This window comes from Dama dama, chromosome 12 (genome assembly GCF_033118175.1).
Source record: "Dama dama isolate Ldn47 chromosome 12, ASM3311817v1, whole genome shotgun sequence".
In the NCBI taxonomy this organism is placed as follows: Eukaryota; Metazoa; Chordata; class Mammalia; order Artiodactyla; family Cervidae; genus Dama; species Dama dama.
Genome location: NC_083692.1, coordinates 74,641,845 through 74,652,970, shown reverse-complemented (window position 1 = coordinate 74,652,970; position 11,126 = coordinate 74,641,845). Strand labels below are relative to the sequence as shown.

The 11,126-nt window shown below is 35.4% G+C and overlaps 1 protein-coding gene across 1 annotated transcript; it reads right to left on the bottom strand.

Moving 5' to 3' along the window:
• Positions 1-7,766: 7,766 nt before the first annotated feature.
• LOC133067310 (olfactory receptor 11G2-like) lies at positions 7,767-8,702 on the bottom strand. The gene has a single exon (XM_061158461.1). It carries the CDS (start codon positions 8,700-8,702, stop codon positions 7,767-7,769), a length of 936 nt encoding a protein of 311 aa, XP_061014444.1.
• Between the last annotated feature and the right edge of the window lie 2,424 nt (positions 8,703-11,126).

The following is an 11,126-nucleotide window of genomic DNA, read 5'->3' as shown; positions in this document are numbered from 1 at the left end:
TCAGATGGAGATGTTAACACCTTCCCCAGAAGGTTGTTATGAAAACTATTGAATGAAATAATAACTTGACAAGGTGGAAGCAACTTCTCAATATCTGACATATGGTAAATATTAGATGTTTTGGGTAAAACTGTGGCAGACTTAACAGAAGACTTTTCCCCCCAGACATGTAGATTCTCCAGCTATATTTTACTATTTTTCTCCTCTAAGAACTGAATTACCTTCTTTCCTGAAATAAGAAAGGGATTCTCAACTGAAGCTTCTCAATTTTTTGCAGACTTTTCTGAGTAGAAGCAGTTGTCTTTGTAGTAACCAGCTGGGAGAGAAGGTGTAAAAAGTAGGTTGGATGGGGACCAGTGAATGTATGTGCTTTAGGATCCATGGATTATAAGCACAGCTTGTCTTGTTCTCCTTGAGGCATCATTTACTGCCGCTAGAAGGAGGATTGTGCCAGGAGACAGGTCTGTGCGAGTTATTCCCTTGTTCACTCCCTGTCTCCTCTGGAGACAGCTGTGTGCCTTCATTGTTGCTTTTGTTTTCCCCAGTGATGGAGGAAGTAATATCTTTTCCTTAGTTTTAGTCTCTTAGAGATGGCCAGAGATTCAATTGACATGTTCATTAGTCACTCACCAAATCTGTTCAAAATACCTCTCATATGATCAGGGGAAATTCTGTCAAACAAAACCCAAACCAAGGTGTTCATCTTGCTGGAGTTTGTTTTTTGGTCTTCTGATAAGTTGTTGTCAATTGTGGGTGCTGGAGACAGATGCTTGTCTTGCTATCAGACAGAGAAGACTGGTTTTAGGGGGTAACGAAGCTGTGCAATCACTCTTTTCCCCAGACCATCATGGCTTTTTTCTGTAGAAAAAAATCTTTAGAAATCTTGCGTTGAATCTGATAAGCATTTATCATTTAGAATTCAATAGTTCTTATTTCTATTTATTTACACTGCAAAACAGTTACTTACAGTTTCAAATAAGAAAATTTAATTTTGAATAAAATTTTGTTTCCAAGAATTGACTTTGCTTTTAAAAGTCTGTTTTAGAACTTTGAGGTTTTCACCAATTTACTAACATAAAAAGACTCGTTAGATTTTAAAAATGATCAATATCTAAACTTGATTGGATCATGGGCCAGAACAAAAAAAATCTTCACCTTTTGCTATGAAAGATATGAGCAGTATAATTTGGGAAATTACAGAATAAGGTCTTTATATTGCATAATAGTATTATAGCAGTATAGATTTCTTAGCTTTGATAATTATGTGAGGTTATGTGAGAAAATATTTTTTATTTTTAGAAAATACACACTAAATCATTTAGGTAAGTTGTTTTCAGCTTACACTTAATAGGTATATATATAGAGAAAGACAGTCAGATATATGGACAGAAAGAGGGTAATAGATGTAAAAGGACACAGACAGACTGTAAGAAATTGTGGTAAAATTTTAATAATTTCAAATCCGAATGAAGGGCATATATACAGACATTTTGTACTTTACTATTATTGCAACTTTTCTGCAAAGCTGAAGTTTTGTTTGATAATAAAAAACTTCAATCAGCTCACTTTTATTTATCAAATGTGCCTTTTTCCCCTGGTTCTCAAGGTCTTATTTGGAAGCAGTTAGTCTTTTTAAACATTTGCAAACAAAATACAATTTTTCTTATGATTTAGCTGGGTCCTAAAGAAGATAACAAAAAGAAGAAAAATTGCAAAAATATAGAGAAAGGTTTTAGGGAATTATTTCAGCTGTAGTAACATATTAGCAAGTAAAGGTAATTCTACTTTTTGCTGCATATCTTTTGTGGCTTATGCCTGACTGAATATATGACTTTCAGAAATCCATCATTGAATATTTACTATGTATGTACCACTCCTCTGGATTGTGAATGTATATGAAAATTGGAAAAATAGAGAAATGCAAAGAACATTAAAACTTGTCTCAGTTATCATGGGATTTAACATAAATATTTCAGAAGAAAAAATATGAAAAAGATGCCACAGATATTTTATACAATTATTAATGAGTAAGAACTTGGAGCTCTAAAGAGCATTGACCTCGGGATAGGAAATGAACTATATCCTAGATATAAAGGTCCATTCGTGATCCAAAACATATTTCATATGACTGTATCACTGAAGTAAAATGCAAAAGCTTCTTCAGTTTATACTTTGTGATATTTCTTTAGAATTATTTTCCATATCTTCTCAAATATGCTTATATATTTATACTTAAGTATGCATATATCCATATTTATAAATAAACAGGGTTGTAAATTGTGATTTGTGTTAAATTTTGCAGACCTATTTACTTTATTCTGGAAGTTCATTTGTACTTATGAGAAATATCAATTTAAATAGTAGTGAGATGTAAACTGTGGCCAACTCTGTAGGGACATATTAGTTCAGAGCTAGAAAGTATGCAGTATGATTGAGAACAGTCTTCAGTTTGAAATGTTGCTAGCATGATTTCACCTCCCTTTATACATTATCAGCTGATATATCAAAGTCGAGAAACTTCCCCTCTTCTGCATGGTACCAGTGAAACTGACTGATGAGAAGGTGGATGGGCTAACAGGCCTTTCCTCTTCTGTCCAATACTAAGGGTTCACTTTTTAATCTTCAACTCCGGCTCCCATTCCCTCAGGGTACCTAGCAGCTGTCTCTTAATTTAATTCTGAGAAAATTAAGAAAATACAGTTTTGAAGTTACAAATATTAGTTTTGTTAGAAAAAATAAGGGACATCATGGTTAGTGAGGTTTTATATAGATGAGCATCCTTAAGGTATGCTAGTTCTTTTGAACTGGGAAACTGAGCTAGATTTATCATTATTATTATTTACAAAATAACTTACTGGAGATTCAAAGTATTTTTTATATACTATTACATATCTTTTTTGACATGAAATAAGTTTACAGCCTAATAAAACCTTTAAAATTGAAAATATGGTAAGTAAATAAACGCTTTAAAATTTTTCAGTTTTAACTGGAGGAAAATTGGTTTACAATGTTGTGTTGGTTTCTGCAGTACAACAACACAAATCAGCCATAATTATACATATATCTCCTCCCTCTTGAGCCTTAAAAATGTGTTTATTACACCCAACTTACTGAATATCATAGTTTAGCCTAGTTTACCTTAAATGTTCTCAGAACATGTATTAGCTTACTTTTGGGCAAAAGTCATCTGACATAAAGCTTATTTCATAATAAAATTGCTGAATTTTCATAATAGATATTATTGTTGACTTATTGAGTACTATAGAGAAAATGATAAACATAATGGCTGCATGGGCACTGAATGGTTTAAGTGTATAGGTTGTTCACCCTCATGATCATGTGACTGACTGGAAGCTGTGGCTCAGAGCTGAACCTAGCATCATGAGAGAGTATCATACTACTTATCAACAGGCCAGAAAATGTAAAAATTCAAAGTATGGTTTTTACCAAATGTGTATTACTTTCTCACAACTGTAAAGTTGAAAACTGGTTAAATAGTAAGGTGGGGACTATCTGTACTTGGTATTGAAACATTTGAAAATAAAGCATACAATTGGAAAAAAAAATCCAAAATAGGAAAAAATAAAAGACCTCCAAAACCTCCATATTACTGCCCAAACATTGCCATTTCAAATATTTTGAAATGCTTCCCTTTGTATTTTTTTTTCTAAAGACCAGATTTTAACTTTCCTGCACATGTGTCATATTGTATTTATAATACTATACTATACTTATTCATTAAGTTTTTAATCAACCATTTACCCAAACAATAATAGTTGGATACTATTTCAGCTTTAGAGGCACATGGAGAATTTTTCCTGCTTTAAAACAATATATGTAAGTCTGCTATGACAAATTAATAGTGATGATGAATATGAGTTGGGGCCCAGAGAGACTTGGTTGAATCCCTGCTTTCCTAGTTACCATTAGACTTTATTACTGGTAAATTGCTAGCTATTCTCTCCAGGCCTTAATTTCCTACTCTGTAAAACATGTAAAATAATAATGGCTCATAAAATGTAATGAGGATTAAAAGAGAGACTGTATACAAAATGCTTAGCTCGGGAGCTCACATATGATAACCTAACATTAAGGGATGCCATAGCATAACACTTTATAGTATGGTTTTTGGAGTCATAGTTGGTTCCAACACTCATTAACTATTTGGGCAACTTGCTTATTCAATCTAGGCTTTAGTTACTTCATCTATAAAATGAAGATATGAATGGTATGCTTGAGGCTGTACATTACTTGAATGGCTAAAGTGGAAGCTCATTTTAGGCACATTGAGAGTTAGCTAGTGCAGCTATCATGATTTTTAAAATTACTTAACAACTTTTAAGTCCAACATATAGGACAATTTGCTTTCAAAAACCAAGACCATTTCCTATTCTGGTTGCATCACTTGGTTCTACTTTTTTTTCCCCAGCACAACTGCACAGTTCTACTTTGTCATGGAAAATGATCAGCCCTTGGCCATCTGCCACGCACTGAAATATTTCATTCTCATGAAGGATATGAGGTAGGTTGATATGTCTTTTTTGGCTCATTGATTCACTTAAGCACTCAAGTGCTATTTTATTTCTAAGTGACATGGTCTTGTAGGTTGAGTTCCCTGGAAACAAATACTAATAATAAATATCAGTAATATTTGTACTGTGATGGCAGCTGAAGATTGAGTTTTATATTTCAATACCTATATCCCAATGATGTACTTCTTTATTTCTCTCTATTTGTCTTTTTTTTGGGCCTTTTTTTGATTTATTTATTTTTAATTGAAGGGTAATTGCTTTATAGTATTGCTTTGGTTTCTACCAAACATCAACATGAATCAGCCATTTTTCTATCTATCTATACCTGTTTGTTGAATTATGAATTATATTACATCTTGAAGCTGTATTTATTTTGATTAAGGATTCTCACTAATATATTAATATGTTTGGCCAAGTATATGTCAGGGAATGGTTAAATGCATTTTTCAGAATTTGCCATGATTTCTTACCCCTTCATACTCATGAGTTTTTATCTGTGTCTTCCTTCACATGCTCCCATAGCAACTTATAATTCCCTTGTTATAGAACATCTTGCTTCATTTACTACATGTTCATGAGCCCCAGAAGAGAAGGAAATGTGTCTTATTACTTCTGTATATGCCTTGTCCCTTCAGGCTCAGTACCTAACATACTGAATGTGTTTATTTTAGTGAGTAAGTGACTATGGAGGAAGATGATACAACAATTATTTTTAAAAAGCTGTTTTCACTTTTTCATAGTTCATTACTCTCATAGGTCCTCAGAAGAGGAAGACATTTCTTACTTTGCTCCGGCTGAACAAAAGAATTTTAGTGAGATGACATGAAGTGGTTGTCAGTTTTCTTTTCTTTTTTTCTTTTCCTCTGAGAAACAGTCTTCTTTTTATTTTCCCAAAGAATCACCGAATTATGAATAAATGCTACCTTGGTTCCAATTTCATAGTAAAATAGTTTTAAAATTTATTTTTAGATGATAATAATAAATGTTGTTTAAATGTGTGTTTAAATGAAATACATGCATATGGAAAAATTTAAAATATACAAAGGCTTGTACCTATAGTGAAAATATTTCCTTCTTTCCCTGTCCCTAGACACCCAATTCTGTTTCCCAAAAGCATCACTGTTCTTAGTTTCTTCTTTCAGAGATACACAATGTGTTTATGAACATAAATATGTAGATATTTATGTAATCTTCCTTCATACGAAAGATGGCCTGCCCAAGACACAGATCTCTTTCATCTCACTTTTCCTTTAACTTTGAGGGTACTTTTATATTAACATGTACAGATCTTCATTTTTAACAGTTATATAGTATATCCCACCCTATGTATATACAATAGTTTATCTAATTAGTCCTTGATTAATGGGAATTTGGATTCTTCCAATCTTTTACTATTAGAAACAGTAGTCAATATTCTTGTACACATGTCATTTTTCTTATTTGTGAGTATACTCCTCAGATAAATACTTAAGAGTGGAATTGCTGAGTCAGAGGGAATGCCCTTTAAATTCTGATAGTTTTTTGGCAAAATGTCCTCCATATATATTGTACCAATTTAAGCTCTACCAGTAAGGGAAGAGATTGCTGTTTTACTCAACATTATTTTTGATCTTTGTCAATTTGGGGGGAAAAGAGATAAATTTATTATAGCTTTCTTTGTACTTCTCTAATTCTGAATAAAATAGAATGTCTTTTTAGATATTTAAAAGCCTTTCCTTTGCTCTTTACTTTTTTTCATATATTTGCCACTTTTATTGTGCTGATACTATTTTTCATATTGACATGAAGATATATACAATGTTAAAATTGATGTTATCATGATAGATGTTTTAGAAGACAGAAATATAAGCACTGACAGAAGAGTAAAGAGTTTGTTGGTGTTGGAAGAGTAATAGGAGACAAGTTTTGCTCTAGGATTGTACAATGTGTAAAAGCAAATACCAAAAAAAAAAAAAAAAAAAAGAGGTGTAAGTATCCATGCTGAAGATGAAGGGAGTTTCCCCTCTTCCTCAGAGCACTTACTTTAGAAAACTTGTACTTGTTTCTCTGTCACTGAAATGAATATAAAATTAAAAAGTTTTAAATTTTAAGGGGTTTTCAACACCATTGCCAGATTTATGACCTAGGAATGTCTCTGTCAAGGACCTGGGAAGTCTCTCTGAAATTTGATAATCAAGATAGAAAGGCCTCAATCTTCCATTTCCTGTGGGAAGATAGGAGCCTAACATTGGTGGCCTAATTTCCAAGTTGAAAACTACCTCCTGTTACATAGAAATGTCCTTTTTCCTTTGTGTGAAGCCAATTAGCAAACACAGATGGCCAGTCCAATTACCAGGTGAATCTAGGATGAACTGATTATGTGTGATAAAATGGTCAAGTCTTTTTGAGGATTAGTTTTTGTTTATCTTGAGAACCTGTATGTAATGGGTTGTACTTGCTTGACTATAAAAGGATGAAATTTCTTTCAGTCTTTTACATTTCTCAGTGGATTGCCTGTGATGCCCATAGTCTCCTGCTTTAATGCTTATTCAGTAATCAGTCAGTTCAGTTCAGCTCAGTCATGTCTGACTCTTTGTGACCCCAGGGACTGCAGCACTCTAGGCTTTCCTGTTCATCACCAACTCCCTGAGCTTTCTCAAACTCATGTCCATCGAGTCAGTGATGCCATTCAACCATCTCATCTTCTGTCATCCCCTTCTCCTCCTGCTTTCAATATTTCTCAGCATCAGGGTCTTTTCTAATAGGTCAGTTCTTCACACCAGGTGGCCAAAGTATTGGAGCTTCAGTCCTGCCAGTGAATATGCAGGACTGATTTCCTTCAGGATGGACTGGTTGGATCTCTTTGCAGTCCAAGAGACTCTCAAGAGTTTTCTCCAACACCACAGTTCAAAAGCATCAATTCCTCTGCTCTTAGCTTTCTTTATGGTCCAACTCTCACACCCATAGATAATAAGTAATAAAACTGCTTTATTCTCTTCCCCCACTGTGGAGCTTCCACAATGTGGAGCTTCCACCATTCCTGCCAATTTCCTAGATTGGCAGGAAATTTATATTTAATTATATTTCCCAGCAAACTAAACTCAGTTTTTCAATCTATGGCTCTATCATTTGCAAAATTGGGGATATGCAGTACATCTTTGAGATGCCTTATAGTCCTACAGTCAGTCTTCTTTTTAACCAAGAAATTAAAACAGCTTTTGTCCCCCCAAATATTTTAAATCAAGATCCTCACTTTTATGTTCCTAATAATTTCTTCATAGCATGTTTCATATCTTTGTTTCTCAGACTATATATTACAGGATTAATGAGTGGAGTAACTACAGAATAAAACAAAGTCACTATCTTCTGCATTCCAGCATCATGTTCAGATGTTGGGCTCACATACATGACCATCACTGATCCATAGAAAAGAGAAACCACAGTCAGGTGGGACCCACAGGTGGAGAAAGCTTTTCTTCGTCCAGCTGCTGAAGGGACCTTCAGGACAGCTTGTAGGACCAGAGCATAGGACACCATGATGAAGAGAAAGGGGATAAATAAGAGGAGAGAACTTAAGGTGGAGCTAGTTAACTCTATTACAGGGACTCTGGTACAGGTGAGGGCCAACAAGGGACCTGGGTCACACAGGAAGTGGTCAATAATCCTGGATCCACAGAAGGACATTTGGGAAATGATGATGATGGGAATCAAGAACCAGAGGAAACCAAGTACCCAGCAGCTGATCACAAGATTGGTGCAGAAATGTCTAGTCATGAGAGTGGGGTAATGTAGAGGCCAGCAGATGGCAAGGTATCTATCAAATGCCATAATAGCCAAGAAAAAACATTCTGTAGAACCCAAGGAGAAGAAAAAGTAGAACTGGAGAAAGCACCCAGAGAAGGAGATGAGCTTGTTGTCAGAGAGGAAGTTGGCCAACATGTTGGGGACAGTGGAGGTGACATACCAGATCTCCAGGAAGGAGAAGTTGGCGAGCAGGATGTACATGGGGGTGTGGAGTCTCTGATCCCAGCACACAGCACAGATGATAGAACTATTGCCCATGAGGGTCAGGAGGTAGACAGCAGAGAAGAGCACAAAGAGGAGAATCTGCGCCTCCCTGGGGCAAGGGAAGCCCAGGAGGATGAAGCCAGTGATGGCGCTGGAGGTGTTGGGGGTGTTGTAGATTTTCATGAGTCTGCGGGCTGTGAAAACACCATCGCGTTATTGAATGATTGTAAAGATAGGTGAGAATCCAGATATGAATTCACTCTGGGGAATGAAATACACATTTATGTATCAATAGTTACTATTTTAGTCTAAACCTGAATTACTGTCCTAGTTTAGCAGTTGGATTATAAAAACACAAGTCAATGAATATCAGTATATATAGAGATATTTACTTATTGTGAAATGTATGGAAACATGTTCAACATTTAAATCTTTATATATAGAACTCTGCAGTAACTATCACTGAAGTTGAGAAATAGAGAATCACTTGCACTTTAGAATCTCCTCTTATGCTCCATCCCAATAAAAGGATGACTATCCTCTGCCTCTTAGTCCCTCCATTGTTAACATTTTCCTTTCCTAATGGTAATCACCTCCCTATTTTTCTTTAATAACCAAGTATGCATTCGGAAAGATTTTTTTTTTTAGTTTTGCTTGGTTTTTATTTTACATAATTGAAATCCTAGTATATGTAGTATTTGGATGGCTTCTTTTGTTCAACAGTAAGGTTTTTTACATTCATGTTGTCACATGCATCTAGAGTGTGTCCATTTATACCTCACTATACTCTATGAATAAACCACCACTTATTAAACCATTGTACCATAGATGACTATTTTGGCTGTTTCTAGTTTGGCGCTGTTAGGAGTAATGGTACTATGAATATAGTTCTCTTTTCCTGGTTCACACATGCATGCATTTCTGTAGGCTAGATCATAAGAGCATGTGTATCTTTACCTTCAGTAGGTAAGTTCAACAGTGTTCCATCATTATTGCACTATTTATCACTCCTACTGATAGTATGTGAAAGCTCCAATTGTCAACATTCTTTTCTAACGGTAAGGTCTCTATTTGGAGAAGACAATGGCAACCCACTCCAGTACTCTTGCCTGGAAGATCCCATGGATGGAGGAGCCTGGTAGGCTGTGGTCCATGGGGTTGCAAAGAGTCAGACATGACTGAGCGACTTCACTTTCACTTTTCACTTTCATGCATTGGAGAAGGATATGGCAACCCACTCCAGTGTTCTTGCCTGGAGAATCCCAGGGACTGGGGAGTCTGGTGGGCTGCTGTCTATGGGGTCACACAGAGTCAGACACGACTGAAGTGACTTAGCAGCAGCAGCAACAGGGAGTGAGATATATACTGCATTTTAATGACTTCTCTCTCTCTCTTTTCTTTTATTTTTGTAATATAAGACTGCATAGTTGTCTTCCTGGCAGTATTGATTCTTTCAGAGTAGGAGCTTATATCAGAAATTTTTAGTTCTTTGGCCCATTTTTTGATTGGGTCATTTATTTTTCTGGAATTGAGCTGCAGGAGTTGCTTGTATATTTTTGAGATTAATCCTTTGTCTGTTGCTTCATTTGCTATTATTTTCTCCCAATCTGAGGGCTGTCTTTTCACCTTGCTTATAGTTTCCTTTGTTGTGCAAAAGCTTTTAAGTGGAGATTTCTTAAAAAACTGGAAATAGAACTGCCATATGACCCAGCAATCCCACTTCTGGGCATATACACCGAGGAAACCAGATCTGAAAGAGACACATGCACCTCAATGTTCATCGCAGCACTGTTTATTATAGCCAGGACATGGAAGCAACCTAGATGTCCATCAGCAGATGAATGGATAAGGAAGCTGTGGTACATATACACCATGGAATATTACTCAGCCATTAAAAAGAATTCATTTGAATCAGTTCTAATGAGATGGATGAAACTGGAGCCCAATATACAGAGTGAAGTAAGCCAGAAAGATAAAGACCAATACAGTATACTAATGCATATATATGGAATTAAGAAAGATGGTAATGATAACCCTATATGCAAAATAGAAAAAGAGATACAGATGTATAGAACAGACTTTTGGACTCTGTGGGAGAAGGCGAGGGTGGGATGTTTCGAGAGAATAGCATCGAAACATGTATACTATCTAGGGTGAAACAGATCACCAGCCCAGGTTGGATGCATGAGACAAGCGCTAGGGCCTGGTGCACTGGGAAGACCCAGAGGGATCGGGTGGAGAGGGAGGTGGGAGGGGGGATCGGGATGGGGAATACATGTAAATCCATGGCTGATTCATGTCAATGTATGACAAAAACCACTACAATATTGTAAAGTAATTAGCCTCCAACTAATAAAAATAAATGGAAAAAAAATAAAAGCTCCTCCCAAATAAAAAAAAAAAAAGAAATTTTTTACTTTCAAGGGACAGTATTCTGGAAATTATAAAGAAAACTGTCTTCAAATTTGGTTTAGAAGAACATTTTAATGTATGTAATTTACAGCCATCTTTATCTTATATGAGCTTTGAGTCTTGTGGTCAGCCTTATGATTTAAAGAAATAACCTTCTAAAAGGTTATTTTTTTTGTGTATGTTTTTTTTTTTAAA